Genomic DNA, 16,908 nt, shown 5'->3' with positions numbered 1-16,908 from the left:
ATTCGTCACCATATATAACCCTGAGATTCCTTTGCTTGTGGGCACAGTCTGTAAGTCCAAGAACCGTAGGAGAATCAATGAAAGACCATGCCCTGTTGGTGGACAAACAACTAATGTGCAAAAGACAACAAACTTTGCAAATATAAAAGTAAGAGAAATAATAATAATAATAATAATAAATAAACAATGAATATTGAGAACATGAGATGAAGAGTCCTTGAAAATAAGTCCACAGGTTGTGGGAACAGTTCAGTGATGAGGCGAGTGAAGTTATCCTCAAACAAGAGAAAATCTGCAGATGCTGGAAATCTGAGCAACACACAGAAAATGCTGGAGGATGCTGAGGGAACTCAGCAGGCCAGGCAGCATCTAAGGAAAAAAGTACAGTCTACATTTTGGGCCAAAACTTCCTCCCTCACTACCATTCAGGGCTCTGAGCAGTCCTTCCAGTGAGGCGACACTCCACCTGTGAGTCTGTTGAGGTCATTTACTCTGTTCGGTGCTCCCAGTGCGGCCTCCTGTACATCGGTGAGACCCGACGTAGATTGGGAGACCGCTTCAGCGAGCACCTACACTCCGTCCACCAGAACAAGCAGGATCTCCCAGTGGCCACCCATTTTACTTCTACTTCCCATTCCCATTCCCATATGTCCATCCACAGCCTCATCCAGTGTCATGAGGAAGCCACACTTAGTTAGTTAAGCCACACTTATATTCCATTTGGGTAGCCTCCAACCTGATGCAATGAATATTGATTTCTCAAACTTCCAGTAATGCCTCCCACCACCCCCTCACCATTTCCCACCCCCCTTTCCCTCTCTCATATCATCTCCTTGCCCACTCATCTCCTTCCTCCGGTGCTCCTCCATCCTTTTCTCTTTTTCCATGGCCTTCTGTCTCTTTCACCAAGCAACTTCCCAGCTCTTTATTCATCCCTCCCCGTCCCGGTTTCACCTATCACTTGGTGGTTCTCTTGCCCCTCCCCCCACCTTTAAAATCTACTCCTCAGCTTTTTCTCTCCAGTCCTGCTGAAGGGTTTTGATCCGAATCGTCGACTGTAATTTTTTCCTTAGATGCTCCCTGACCTGCTGAGTTCCTCTAGCAATTTTGGTGTGTTGTTGAGTGAAGTTATCCTCACTGGTTCAAGTATCTGATGGCTGAAGGGTAATAACTGTTCCTGAACTTGGTGGTGAGAGTCCTGTCTGTCCTGAGGCTCCTGTACCGTCTTCCTGATGGATGCTGCTTTCCTGCGACAGTGCTCCGTGTAGATGTGCTCAATGGTGAGGAGGGCTTTACCTGTGATGGACTGGACAGTATCCACTACCTGTTGTAGGATTCTCAGAGAACGAAGTGTGTGGCTCAAAGACTGGTGTGGGAGAAGTGGGTTTGAATTTCTGGAACACTGGCACCAGTATTGGGGAAAAAAGGAACTATCCCAATGGTTTGGGCTCCACCTGAATCATCGTGGGACCAGAGTCCTGATGAATAGCATAACTAGGGCTGTGGATAGGGCTTTTCACTAGATGCTACGGCAGTGGGTTCAACAGCTTCGAAGAGTATTGATAAAATAAGGGGAGCGTGCAGGAGAAGTTACTAAAGTCTCCAAAATAAAGAAAAAGACAAAAAGTTTAGAAAGGGTTAAAAATTTAACTTCAAACAATGTGGAGTAAAAAAAATTGAAAAGGGTGGTGAATGTGGTATAAATGAATGCACACAATGTATGAAATAAAGCAGGTGATCTTGTAGCGCGGTTACAAATTGGAAGGACGACATTGTGAGCATCACAGAGTCATGGCTGAAAGGAGATGACAGCTGGGAGCTAACGTTCAAGGATACGAATAGTGTCAAAAAGACAGGCAGCTGGGCATAGAAAGGGTAGGGTGGCTCCGTTGATAAAAAAACAAAATCAAATCCTTAGAAAGAAGTGACATAGGATCAGAAGACGTAGAATCCTTGTGGTTAGAGTTATTGTACTGCCCTCGTTCATATTTTTACTGTTATGCTGTATGTGTTTCATTTTGGCAGTTCTGTAAGAGCTGTCTGTTCTGCTTTCATGCTTGTTTGGGTTATTGTTGAAGATAAGAGATGAGGAGAAATGTGTGCCATTCAGTTAGGTTGGTCAAATCAAGGGGAGGTTTCTCTGGTGAGCGACACTAAGGTTGAGCTTGGGGCTTTTGTTTGAGAGGAGATGAAGAGAGAAGACGGTCGTAGCACACAATCCAGTGGGAGACGCGTTTGTTCAAGATGGATTGCGAGCAGCGTTCGGAAGATGGTGTGTGCTTTCACGTTGACCGAGGGCCAAGCGCGTGAGTGACAGAGAAGTTCAAGATGAGCTCCAACTTGTGCACATCTGACCGTTTAATTAGAATGGGCCCTTTTCTTTTTGTTATTCTTTACTAACCTTTAGTTAAGATTCATAAATATAATTCCTTTAATTGTACGCAGTGTACTGTCTGAGAGTGACATATACAACATCCACTCAACTTACTCACATAGGCTGCTCCAACAGCACCTCCCAAACCCATGAATACTTTCATTAAGAGGGACATCTTCACATGCAAGTTGCCCATTTAGTCGCACACCAACTTGAATTGGAAATATCTCATCATCACTTCATTTCTGCCGAGTCTAAATTCTGTAATTCCTTCTCCAACAGCACTGTGAGAGAACCTTCATCAGGTGCACTGCACAAGTTCAGGGTGGCAACTCACCTTTATTTATTGCTATTTATTGATATTTGCATTTGCAGAGTTTGTTGTCGTCTGTGCTCTGGTTGAATACCCTAGTTGGGCAGTCTTTCATTGATCCTGTTATAGATCCTATTCTCTAGATTTGTTGAGTATGCCACAAGAAAACGAATCTCAGGGTTACATATGGTGAAGATATGTACCTTGATAATGAAATTTACTTTGAACTTTTCAATTAGAGATGGTCAATAAATGCTGGCTGAATACCAGCCTCACCAGTGATAAATGAAAAGTGAAAATAAAGCATTAAATCTCAATAGGAAATTTAAGTTAGTCTAGGGGAAACAGCACAAATCAAATTCTAACCAAATGACACATGCTTTTTCACTTTCAATGTTTTCCCTGAATGTACACATGGTTTTAAGTGCAATTCGTTTCTGGAGAGTATGGAAGGCATCTTAGTCTAATTCTGAAAGTAGTAGGACAAGCAGCTAAAACTTCTAAAATAAAAAGGCTTTAAAGATTGAGACATACGTTGTCAAAAAAGGGAAGTTATAATAAAATATAAACTACTAGTTGGTTTTCACTGGAATTTCTAGTTTGGGGCATCACAGTAAAAAAAAGCTGTCAACAACTTGCAGAAAGTGCAGAGGAAATTTACAGAATGGAGTTAGGAACGAGGGCCAATAGCAGCCGGAAAATGGAGGAGAGAAAGTAATGGAATTCACTGAGTAAATAGGGAGAAATGACAGAAGGATCAAAAACCAGAGGATGCAAATTTAATCTCTGCAGGAAAAGCAGAATGGGGTTAAGGGACAAGGGACTGTTTTTCTTCATACTGGCTAGTCTTGAATGCACTCCCTGAAATATGGTTGGGGGTAATGTTCCTTCTAATTTGTAATGACTAGCGTGCGCAAAAATGTTGTACTGTGCAACTTTTTTGCACAGTGACAACATGTGCACACTGAATTTTATACATGAAGATATTTGTTTTAACTGCTACCGAATACTCTCAACAAGAACTTTGACCTGTGGGTTTGATCGTTTTCAGTCTCGTTCATCTGCACACTCACAAAACATATGTAGCAGGCCTGTAGTATGTAATGAAGGAGTTTTTGCACACTGTCCATATGTGATCTGCTTGCTAAAGGAGGCTTTAAAAAGTCAAGTTTGCAAATATCGCTCCACTTCTTCCCACTTGCAAATTCTCCATTGCAGCAACACACACAGGTACTCTAGTTTCTATATTGTACCTAAATATTTCTCGTAGCGGCACGTTCCTGACCTCATGAGCTTTCAGTGTAGCCGTTTCTACTGTTTCATTAAGCCATTCTGCTTTAAATAAACTAGCAGTTCTTTTGCATTTCACAACCTTTGCTTCATTGGAATTCAACAGAGTGAATGAATAACTTCTTCAGTAAAAACAGCGTAAATAAGTCAATTCTAAACTCTGCAGACAAATCATTGCAAACTCCACATTGTCAACACTGTCCACATCAGAAACCAGAAAAAGAACTGTAATTGTGTATGATTGTGAAATATATTTAACATGCCAATGAGGTAGAGGGTGACAATCTTTTGTATGCAGTTTAAATGTCCTTGTGCGCTTATAGCACAAGATGTGTGCATGCACACGTTTGCACACCTTAGACAGAACATTGGGTGGGGGTGAAGTGGGGTGAGGGGAGAGGGAGGCATTGAAACTGAAACACATTTTCTCGGCACTTCAGGGTAGCAGAACTGGTGACTTTGTGTTCTCTGTCTCACTACCAAACCTTTGACTCCTCTGCAGGATTGTAAACCCCTTGATCAGGCTGAAATGGGTGGTCATTGTGATTCTCCACGATGCATCAAAGAGTTTCATGATGCAGTAAGAAAAACTTTGTTAAAAGTGCGGCAGCCATATAAAAAAAAACTGCGCACCATATTTCCATATCAAACACCCTATTTCAAAACAATATTTCCACTCGATAGTTTAGGCATTTTATGTCTTTGTGCCAGGTTTAAACTATATTCAATTGTTTTTTTTTCCATTTTTAAATCCACCTGCTAGATCAAATGACATTTCCTCATTAACTTTTTGTATGTAGCAATAATTTGTCCAAGTTAGATTTACAGTCATGTTCCAGAAGTGAAAACATATTGTTCCTCATTTAGGGCCCTAATTTCTAAGCTGGGTTCTTGCATCAATACGCTCTACCTATACCCTTTGATGATGGTATTAGTCTAATCAACATGGAAGCCAGAAAGAGAACCGGGGACTGCAAATGCAGACTTACATTTTTCAGACTATTGTAAAAGTCCACACTCCCAGCACAGAGGTAGCGTCCCAACAGAGTTGCATGTGTTGTGAAGATTGTTGCCACGGGGAGTTTTCTAATGCGGCTCAAAACAAGGCCAACACCTGACAGCCATTCATGGAAATGTGCAATGAGAAAGGTCTCCTTCTCACACTGGGCCACAAACTACAAAATAAAGTAAGGTTAAACTTAAACACACACATTGCAACAATACATACTGTCAACATTATAATTCTCTAGACTGATTACACAAATAGGTCCATTACAACAAATAATTCCTGAACTCTGATTTTCTAAAAGAAGTGCATCCTAAAAATAAGATCACATGCAAAAACATTTAGAAATGTTACTTTAATTTAATTTATGACTGGTAAGTTTTGAACTTCATGATTGGGGAAACTCATTTTTCTGATTAAAGACGTTTATAGATCAATATGGACTTATAAAGATGGGAAGTGTTGTAAGGATTTTGATTTTGACAAATAGGCAAACAGCTGGTGTTTACAACCAAACTAAACTCCAGCATGGGGAAGCACAGCTGCCAATGACCACAGCAGAGAGAAAACTGGCAAAGGGAAATAAGCAATTAGAAATGAAGCATAATTACACAATTCACAAGATGGAAAAGACAGTATTAAGGAAATGGCCCAGGGACCATCACAGAAGAGGGTCCAAGTTAATAAACAGCCCAGGCAATGTTACAAATCAACAGAAGAAAAAAAAAGCAGAAAATGTGAAAGCACTCAACAGATTTGGTAACAGCAGGTGAAAGACACAACTAGAAATAGGAAAGAGAGAAAATAAGTTAGTTTTAAGTTGCTCAGAGAATGGGAAGGGCTGGATCATCACAACAATCCTGGCTTCATCCTATTCCCTGAGAAATATTTCTAATAAGATGAAGCTAGGGTTGTTGTGGTGATAAGCTCTCTGGCATGCCACTTACAAACAATCCAACTTCTCCTCCCCTCTAACTTCTACCAGATCTGGACCTAAAAATGCAAGCAATGACTACGTGCAGCATCTCAGAGTGGTTACTCTAACAGGAAATTAACTCCCCAGTGACAGAAACTTCCGCAATCTTGCCTGCTTACCAAACTAAAGGCCCATAAGAGAAATCCCAAGGCACTTCTACCTGGCACATAGCCAGTACTTTTCGCTACAAGGATAATAGTCAATTAGAAAAACAATTTTTAGCTTGTTCAACTGCAAGCAAAACATTATAACAAACTTTCTTATTCACAAGTGTTATCACAGGAAACACTTAAGGTTTCTGAATAGTTAAAAACCACAAGAAGATTGTACATATATTTTGTCCCCTTCACCTTGGACTGTTCCTGAAGGGAGGGATGCTACGCCAAAGAAGATGTAAGCATTAAGGAAAGCACACATTCACAGTTGCAAAGCCAGAATAGTTACTCTGCAGCTGTACCGTAACTTTTACCAGCTAAAACTGTATTATATTTCAGAACTGTGAAAGGTGTTTTCACAAAAGCATAAACCACAAACCGACAATAATAGTCCACAATCTGGTCTTCATTGGTGGCAGAAGCAATATCAGAGCCAAAAGCATCCCTCTCTGCAAAGTATTCTATTGATGGCAGAGGAAAGGGGAAAAATGAATAAATGCATAGACTGTGGCACAACATATAAAGGCAATATCGCTTTCAAAAATCACAATATACTGATTATGTTTAGGACAAACTGGTCTAGCTCCACTAAAACCTAATGTAAAAGATATGACCACTTAAATTAATTTATTTTCATCTCTCAGAAATTAATAGTGCAATCTTTTGATGGGTATTAAAGTAATCACATTGCAAAGTTTATAAAACCTGTACCTAACAAAAATATTTGTGTGGGAAACTGAGACAGAGATCCCAGGGTCACAAGATGCTGCAGGGAATTCACGCGGGTATAGTTTTACTCTCCTAGCTCATCTGGGAGTGAAGCATCACAGCCACTCATGTTGTTAGGTTTTGCCTTGTAGGAAAGTAAACCCTGCAAACCCTGCCAGCACAGTCGGATATCTGATTCAGTCTCCAACTTCAATCATAATTGTTTTTCTACTCTTAAAATAGCCCCCTGTAAGTCGTACCTGGACATCTTGCCTAGTTCTGTATCACCAGTCTTGAGTGTCAGCAGACTACAAATCTCCTGGTTCATCCATGGCTTCTAGTCTGGCTATGGGCAGTTTGGCTCTGACTCCACAGGTTGGTGGTGGCTGTTCAGAGACTTCGTCGAGCTGGCCTGGTTGAAACCCCCCGCAATGATAGGGAAGGCATGAGGGTGTGCTGTCTCGTGACCGCTGATCATGGTGCTCAGCTCCTCCACCACTTGTCTGACGCTGGCCTGAGATGAATGATGGTGGAAAACTCCCTTGGTGGATAAACTGGATGACACAAACACTGCTAGATATTCCAGCTCGGGTGAGCAGGATTAAGACATAGTCTGTGCACAACTATGAGTTAATCATAAAGCAAACTCCGTCTCCTCCTTCCTTTAAAAACGTCGGCCTTTCTGGCAGACAGTGAAGACTTTGGGCTGCAAGTGCTGCATCCAAAATGGCGGGAGTGGGACATGTTTCCATAAAGCAGAGTACAACAAAAATGTTTCTCGGGTACAGCAATCTTGCTCTGAGGTCTTCAGTTTTATTTTCCAGAGACCGTACATTCACCAGCAGGATAGTCAGGAGTGGCGCCGCAAGTCCTCTTCGTTTCAATCGTACCTGCAGACCAGCTCATTACCAAGCTCTTTATTCTTAAAGGAGAACTGCACTTGCGACCCGAGTCTGCTGATTTTGAGGATCATGTTCTGACTCTAGTTGTGGTGCTAAGATTGGGCCAGGTACTGCACATATAATGGGAAAAGGGAATCTTTGTAGCACACCCAGGGTAAGTACTGTATGTGGGCTAATATAAAGCTGGTGACTTTTACGTATCACAATACAGAGAGTGTATTAGTTTACATCACTATCCATCATTAACCGTTTCAGTAAGGCGATACAGGGTAAAGTTTTTGATTGTTTTTTGGCACATGAATCCTTACAGTGACAAAGACCATTGGAGGATGAACAGTCAGTTGGTGTTTGGTTACAGATCTCCTTCGTGAGATTGGGAGCGCTGAAGAAGGGAAAGCAGCCAGGGCACCTGGCAGTTACTAAATGAACTTTTGAATCCCTGGAATTTCAATTGGCAATGTGGGTGGTGTTGTAGTGCAAGATGCCTCATTTTCACATCAGATGAAAGCAGATAACTATTTTGGTGAGACACTTGCTGCAGAACAACCTATTAATGCTCTTGCAGCCATTGTATGTCTATGGCGGATCAATGTGTGTTTCTGGTCAAAGTCAACCGCCTGGAAAGTTGGCGAGAGGGACTTGGCAATGGTAATGCTGCTTAGGGTCATGATTCGAAAGTTAAAATCCATCTGTTTGGAGATAAACATTAACCTATAATTTGCGGTGCCAATATTTGTTACTTGTCGAGTCATGCATGAAGGTTATCGAAGTCTTGCAGTATGCAAGCCTAAGCTGTCTCATTTATCAAGCAGTACCAAGTGGAATTGCACCTGGTGGCATCATCAGAGTGCATTCCCACATCTGATCTTATAAAGGAAGGAAGTCATTAATAAGACAGCTCTGGATGGGGGTTAGATTAATGGCACTGTCATAAGGACATCCTGTGGCTGAGGCCACTGACCTCCAACAACCTCAGCAATTGTTGGTGTGCTGGATGCTGAGGCCCCAGGCATGGAACTGTGACTTGCGGCTGATGCCCGTTATAGGGCCTCTTCCTTTCAGCACCTGGGCAAAACTTGACCCAGGCAATGGGCCACCAGCTTGGAGCTGATGGTGAATCCATGCTGTCCTTTTAACAGCTTTAATGGCGGAGAAATAACAGGTCACCTCCTTCATTCATTCTGCAGTGCTGGAGGCTCTGACCTTCACATTTCACAAATATCTCACTGGTTCTTTTAAAATATCAGATACCATTTTTTGAAAGTTCGAATTTTAAGATGGTATTTAAAAACACATTTATGTTATCCCATACAGTCTTTAATCTGGCAGTGGCATTTCTACCACTAAAAATTGTTATTTGTCCAGGCACTGTGATTTTGAACACCTCTGAAGACCACAACTCCACCTGCTCCCATGTCAGTGTAACGAGCACCGTTCTAGAAATCTCATACTGCAAGTCTCAATGAAAGTCCAGGCCATGCCCTGATGCTGAACAGAGGAGATACCGGTACTGTATACTTACTTCGCCCAGGAACCAAGCAGTGATAAAACCAAACAGCACTGCATCATTAGCTTCCTTGTCAAACCAGGGAATTCCAATATTGCATGAATCCCATAGCTCCGTCTTCCACTGATCTAGACTCCAAATGCAGGCAGCAATGTCTAGTAGCACAACATAAGGACTTCCATCAATCAGCCATCTGCCAAAATGTACCTGCAAGACAGAACAAGCTAAATGTCAGAAGCCTCTAGGATTGTGTCATAATTAATGATATTTACATTATCTGTTTTCACTGAGATAAACAAGGAAATATGACAGCAACCTTATGCATTTTTTTAGATTATTAGTTTTAATAACAGAATACCTGAATACTGTTGACTGTTACAATACAGGTGTCCCCCGCTTTTTGAACGTTCGCTTTATGAAACCTCACTGTTACGAGAGACCTACATTAGTTACCTGTTTTCACAGAAGGTGTTTTCACTGTTATGAAAAAAGGCAGCGCGTGAAAAAAAGCAGCGCACGCCCCAAGCAGCCACTCCTCCCCCCGGATTCGGAACGGCATTTTAGCCGGCATTGCTTAAACACATGCCTGTGAGCAGCCGTTAGCAAGATGAGTTCTAAGGTATCGGAAAAGCCTGAAAGAGCTCATAAGGGTGTTACACTTGGCGTAAAACTAGACATAATTAAGCATTTCGATCGTGGTGAACGAAGTAAGGACAAAGTGAGTTTGGCTTGTGGTAGTTGATGAAGATGATGTTGAAGAGGTTTTGGCATCCCATGACCAGAACTGATAGATGAAGAGCCCATGCAATTGGAAGAGGAAAGGATAACAATCGAAACCGAATGCAGTAGCGGACGGACCGAAAGTGAAGTTGTCCAGGAACTGAACGTGAAGCAACTGTGTGAGATTTTCGCTGCAATGATAAAGTACGACTTTAATTTTGAAAGGGTATGTCGGTTTAGGGCATATCTGCAAGATGGTTAGAGTGCTTACAAAGAACTGTATGATAGAAAAATGCGCGAGGATCAGCAGTCAAGCATACTGTCGTTTTTCAAGCCTTCCACATCAGCCACAGCAGACAACGAACCTCAACCTTCGACATCGAGGCGGGCAGTCAAAGGAGAAGATGACCTGCCTGCCCTAATGGAAACAGATGACGATGAGATGACACCCCAGTGTCCCACCACCCCACCCCCGAGCCGCAGACAGATTCCAATTCGTGGAGAATGCAGCGGTAGCCGGGAGGCACACAGCACATCTTTAAGAAAAAAGCCAAAATAAACATGCTAATTAATTAGGTGCCGCCCAACTCGTAATTGTCGACCCATATCAGAGGCGATTGAAGATGTGCTGTGTGCCTTCCGGCTACCGCTGTACCCCTGCATGCTTCGCGGATCAGTATTGGGTCACTGCCTGGAGGGTGAGGGCCACTGCACCACCCGAACTACCGATGACTCAGCCTAACACACCATCAGTGTGCGCGATGTCTTCCCGATTCCCATAAGTGATACTACACTGTACATACATTATTTCTACTTTATATCGGCTGTGTATTTTTATGCGTTATTTGGTATGATTTGGCAGCTTCATAGCTTAAAAGTTACTGGAGCGAGTGTTTTTGCCCACAGCGCTTGCGTGAGATTTTCTGCCCAGAGCGCTTGCACCGTGTTTTTGCCGAGAGCGCTTGCGTGAGATTTTCGCTGCGGAGTACAGTGCAGGCAATGATTGTGGAAAAGTATTTCTACTTTATATAGGCTGTGTATTTATCATATCATTCCTGCTTTTACTATATGTTACTGTTATTTTAGGTTTTATGTGTTATTTGGCATGATTTTTGTAGATTATTTTTGTGTCTGCGAATGCTCACAAAATTTTCCCATATAAATAAATGGTAATTGCTTCTTCGCTTTACGACATTCCGGCTTACGAACCGTTTCATAGGAACGCTCTACCTTCGGATAGCGGGGAAAACCTGTATGTCAGAATATGAGCGCAGTCTTGCTTCCAAATGTATCTCATAACCACTGTTATCTCAATATATTTAAACATGTACAACCGAGTCTACACAATTGCGAAGGGAAGGGATTAGTTCATCCTCCACATTTGACAGGCCTTCGACCTATGCATTGTTTCCATGGGAAATGGACTGCATTTCCCCCACCCTTCGAACCACGATAGGGATTTCTGTTTCTGCTCCTTTCACAAATGTCTGCTGCACATCTCCCTTTATTTCTGGCACAGCCATTGCCTTGCCATCCTTCCCTCTGCTTCCCTCTTGCCATTCTGAAGGACCATTCCATCCAAGTTGATCAGTTCACTCCATAAGTACCAAGATATGCCCCTGTTTCATTGCTCCTTTGAGCTAACTACAGGAGATGCAGTACCTGCCCTGTCACCTTCCTTTTTGGTCTCCTGAACACCAAGCATTCTCTGCAGATGAAACAGTCATTCATTAGTACTTTGCATTACTGGCAGCATTTACAGCATAAAAATTTGGACAGTTTCCTCCCCTTCCAACACCGATTTGCTGACTAATTTGGATAGACGTTCAATTTGCAAGTATGACACAGTATTTCCAATTATTATCATATGAATCCTCCATCTCATTCTCATTCTAACCCCATTGTCATTGGCTTCCTACATTTCGTTAGTACTGTTCGCTGTTTTAAATATTCACCACATTCACAACCAGGTGTGACCTGGAAGAAACAAATGTACAGCAGCCAAATTTGCTCACAACACATAAATGGGTGGGAAGGCAATTTGCGAGGCTATAAGCTGCTTAGGGAGATATTGAACTGTTCAACGAGTGAACAAAATGTGGGAAAAATTGAGTATGGTGTGGGAAAAGTTCGTCATTTTTGGAAGGAAGAACAAATTAGATTATCTAATTGAAAAAAATTGTAGAAAATTTCTGTAGGGAGATGAGTCTTTGGGTTGTAAAATGTATGCACAGTTTGATAATAAATGTACTTTGAACTGTGACGAACATATTTTCTCAAGCAAACAGTCTTGTGCTTCAGTGTCTCCTGGGTGGCACCTCATTCTTAGGTATGTCCTTTAGGATATATGCATTGGCAAAGATTGAAGATCGTTTAACTAACAGCAAGCTGGTCATTTTCAAGCCTTGGCTAATGGAATACCCACAAACAAAAATGCCGGAGGATCTCAGGTCAAGCAGTACCTATGGAAATGAAGAAACAGTCAACGTTTCAGGCTGAGACCCTTCATCAGGACTGTAATGGAAGGGGGAAGAAGTAGAATATGGGAGGGGGGCAAGAAGTACATGCAGGAAGGTGATAGGTGAAGCCAGTGAGTAGGGGAGGGGGTATGAAGGAAGAGACTGGGAGGTGATAGGTGGAAAAGGTAAACAGATGGAGAAGGAGGAATCTGATTGGAGAGGAGAGTAGACCATGAGGGAGAGAGAGAAGGAGGAGGGACACCAGGGACAGGTGATAGGCAGTTGAGGAGAGGAGGCAAGGGGGTGGGGGGGGCAGAGTGGAGAATTAAAGAAGAGGGAAGGGGAAAAATTACCAGAAGTTGGAGAAATCAATACACAAACAGAATACGAGGTGTTCCTCCTCCAACCTGAGATTAGCCTCATCATGGCTGTAGAAGGGGCCATGGACATGATCCCCTCATATCTCTTTTGCCAATCACCTGTCCAGCTCTTGGCTCCATCCTCCCTCTCCTGTCTTCTCCTATCATTTCGGATCTCCCCCTCCCCCTCCCACTTTCAAATCTCTTACTAGCTCTTCCTTCAGTTAGTCCTGACGAAGGGTCTCGGCCCGAAACGTCGACTGTACCTCTTCCTAGAGATGCTGCCTGGCCTGCTGCGTTCTTTGATGTGTGTGTTGATGTGAGAATGGGAATGGAGATTGGAATTTAAATGGTTGGCCATTGGGAAATGCTGCTTTTTGCCGATAGAGTGCAGCTGCTCAACAAAGCGGTCCCCCAATCTACATCAAGTCTCACCAATGTAGAAGAGGCCATATCCGGAGCACCGGATACAACAGATGATCCCAACTGATTCGCAGGTGAAACGTTGCCTCACCTGGAAGGACTGTTTGGGGCCCTGAATGATGGTGAGGGAGAAGGTGAATGAGGAGGTGTAGCAGTCCTTCCACCGACAGGGGTAAGTCTAGTAACTAAAACCAATGGAATACCATAGTAGTTGGTGTCGGGGCACAGCTGTTCACAGTTTATACTAGTGATATAGATGAGCAGATCAATTATAATGTACAAGTTTGCTAATAACACAAAGTTGGATGGCAGTGTGGGCCGTAAGAAGCTTTAGGGAGATACACAGATTAACTGAATGGATGAAAGTAGTTGGAAAATAACATGGAATATTGTAAGGTTATTCACCTTGGTGGCAAAAATAGTCAGGCAGAACAAAGGGGTGAGATTGAAAGCTGTCGGAGTTCAAAGTGTACGTGTATAAGTGAAACTTAATATTCAGGTATAGTCAGCAATTAAGGAGGGAGCCTATTGGCCTTTATTGCAAGAAGGATTTGTGTACAAGACTAGAGATGTCTTGCTTCAGTTACAGTCAGGCCCTGATTAGAGTAGACCTATATTTGCAAAAGGCAGAGTCCAGCAAAGTTCACAGCATTGAGTTCAGGACTGTTGAATTTGTTATGAGGTGGTATTAGAAAGATAGAAAACCTACAGCACAATACAGGCCCTTCGGCCCACAAAGTTGTACCGAACAAGTCCCTACCTAAGAAATTACCAGGGTTACCCATAGCCCTCTATTTTTCTAAGCTCCATATACCTATCCAAAAGTCTCTTAAAAGACCCTATCGTATCCGTCTCCACCAACGTTGCCAGCAGCCCATTCCACACACTCACCACTCTCTGCGTAAAAAACTTACCCCTGACATCTCCTCTGTACCTACTCCCCAGCACCTTAAACCTGGGCCCTCTTGTGGCAGCCATTTCAGGCCTTGGAAAAAGCCTCTGATTATCCACATGATCAATTGCTCTCATCATCTTATACACCTCTATCAGGTTACCTCTCATCCTCCGTCACTCCAAGGAGAAAAGCCGAGTTCACTTAACCTGTTTTCATAAAGCATGCTCCCCAATCCAGGCAACATCCTTGTAAATCTCCTCTGTACCCTTTCTATGGTTTCCACATCCTTCCTGTGGTGAGGCAACCAGAACTGAACACAGTACTCCAAGTGGGGTCTGACCAGGGTCCTATACAGCAGCAACATTACCTCTCAGCTCCTAAATTCAACTCCATGATTGATGAAGGGCAATACACCATATGCCTTCTTAACCACAGAGTCAACCTACGCAGATGCTTTGCGCGTCCTATGGACTCAGACCCCAAGATCCCTCTGATCCTCCACACTGCCAAGAGTCTTACCATTAATACTATATCCTGCCATTGTTTTTGACCTACCAAAATGAACCACTTCACACTTATCTGAGTTGAACTCCATCTGCCACTTCTCAGCCCAGTTTTGCATCTTATCAATGTCCCGCTGTAATCTCTGACAGCCCTCCACACTATCCACAACACCCCCAGCCTTTGTGTCATCAGCAAGCTTACTGACCCATCCCTCCACTTCTTCATTCAGGTCATTTAAAAAAAATCACGAAAAGTAAGGGTCCCAGAACAGATCCCTGAGACACACCACTGGTCACTGACCTCCATGCAGAATATGACCCGTCTACAACCACTCTACAACCTTCTGTGGGCAAGCCAGTTCTGGATCCACAAAGCAATGTCCCTTGGATCCCGTGACTCCTTACTTTCTCAATAAGCCTTGCATGGAGTACCTCATCAAATGCCTTGCTGAAATCCATATACCCTACATCCACGGCTCTACCTTCATCAATGTGTTTAGTCACATCCTCAAAAAATTCAATCAGGCTCATAGGGCACGACCTGCCCTTGACAAAGCCATGCTGACTATTCCTAACCATATTATATCTCTACAAATATTCATAAATCCTGCCTCTCAGGATCTTCGCCATCAACTTACCAACCACTGAAGTAAGACTCACTGGCCTATAATTTCCAGGGCTATCTCTACTCCCTTTCTTGAATAAGGGAACAACATCAGCAACCCTCCAATCCCCCGGAACCTCTCCCGTCCTCATTGATGATACAAAGATCAGAGACTCAGCAATCTCCTCCCTTGCCTCCCACAGTAGCCTGCCTGGGGTACATCTCATCTGGTCCCGGCAACTTATCCAACTTGAAGCTTTCCAAAATCTCCAACACATCCTCTTTCTTAATATCTACATGCTCAAGCTTTTCAGTCCGCTGAAAGTCATCACTACAATCACCAAGATCCTTTTCCATAGTGAATACTGAAGTATTCATTAAGCCCTCTACTATTTCCTCCGGTTCCAAACACACCTTCCCACTGTCACACTTGATAGGTCCTATTCTTTCACGCCTTAACTTCTTGCTCTTCACATACTTGTAGAATGCCCTGGGGTTTTCCTTAATCCTGCCTGCCAAGGCCTTCTCTTGGCCCCTTCTGGCTCTCCTAATTTCATTCTTAATCTCCTTCCAGTTAGCCTTATAATCTTCTAGATCTCTAAGATTACCTAGCTTTCTGAACCTTTCGTAAGCTTTTCTTTTCTTCTTGACTAGATTTAATACAGCCTTTGTACACCACGGTTCCTGCACCCTATCATAACTTCCCTGTTTCATTGGAATGTACCTATGCAGAACTCCACACAAATATCCCCTGAACATTTGCCACCTTTCTTCCGTACCTTTCCCTGAGAACATCTGTCCCCAAGTTAAGCTTCCAAGTTCCTGCCTGAAAGCCTCATAATAATCCTTACTCCAACTAAACACTTTTCTAACTGTCTGTTCCTATCTCTCTCCAATGCTATTGTAAAGGAGATAGAATTATGATCACTATCTCCAAAATGCTCTCCCACTGAGAGATCTGACACCTGACCAGGTTCATTTCCCAATTCCAAATTAAGTACACTCTCCTCTTGTAGGTTTATCTACATATTGTGTCAAGAAACCTTCCTGAACACACCTAACAAACTTCACCCCATCCCCCATCTAAACCCCTTGCTCTAGGGAGATGCCAATCGATATTTGGGAAATTAAAATCTACCACCACGACAACCCTGTTATTATTGCACCTTTCCATGCTCTATTTCCCTATCTGCTCCTCGATATCCTTGTTACTATTGGGTGACCTATAAAAAACACCCAGTCAAGTTATTGACCCCTTCCTGTTCCTAACCTCCACCCACAGGGAGTCCGTAAACAATCCCTCCATGATGTTCACCTTTTCTGCAGCCATGACACTATCTCTGATCAGCATTGCCACGCTCTCACTACTTTTGCCTCCTTCCCTGTCCTTTCTGAACATCTAAAACCCAGCATTTGAAGTAACCACTCCTGTCCCTGAGCCATCCAAGTCTCTGTAATGGCCACCATGTCACAGCTCCAAGTACTGATCCACACTCTAAGTTCATCTGCTTTGTTCACAATACTCCTTGCATTAAAATAGACACATCTCAAACCGTCGGTCTGAGTGCATCCCTTCTCTATCACCTGCCTATCCTCCCTCACACACTGTCTCTATTTGTGAGCCAACTGCCTCTTCCTCTATCTCTTCAGTTCAGTTCCCACCCCCCAACAATTCCAGTTTAAACTCTCCCCAACAGCCTTTGCAAACCTCCCC

The 16,908-nt window shown here is 43.0% G+C and overlaps 1 protein-coding gene across 2 annotated transcripts in view; it reads right to left on the bottom strand.

Moving 5' to 3' along the window:
• Positions 1 to 16,908, bottom strand: part of LOC134353728 (glycogen [starch] synthase, muscle-like) — a 124,650-nt gene that overhangs the window by 73,887 nt on the left and 33,855 nt on the right. Inside the window, exons 3-5 of one of the 2 annotated variants that reach the window (XM_063062027.1) lie at positions 9,247 to 9,438; positions 6,498 to 6,575; positions 4,967 to 5,152 (exon numbers count right to left, since the gene is read on the bottom strand). In XM_063062027.1, the coding sequence (XP_062918097.1) occupies positions 4,967 to 5,152; positions 6,498 to 6,575; positions 9,247 to 9,438 (456 nt within the window). The remainder of the gene's footprint in view (positions 1 to 4,966; positions 5,153 to 6,497; positions 6,576 to 9,246; positions 9,439 to 16,908) is intronic. The other variant, XM_063062029.1, reaches the window with a different exon arrangement.

This window comes from Mobula hypostoma, chromosome 11 (assembly GCF_963921235.1).
Source record: "Mobula hypostoma chromosome 11, sMobHyp1.1, whole genome shotgun sequence".
Taxonomy (NCBI): domain Eukaryota; kingdom Metazoa; phylum Chordata; class Chondrichthyes; order Myliobatiformes; family Myliobatidae; genus Mobula; species Mobula hypostoma.
The sequence above is the reverse complement of the archived record's forward strand: the minus strand, read 5'-3'. Positions and strand labels throughout refer to the sequence as shown.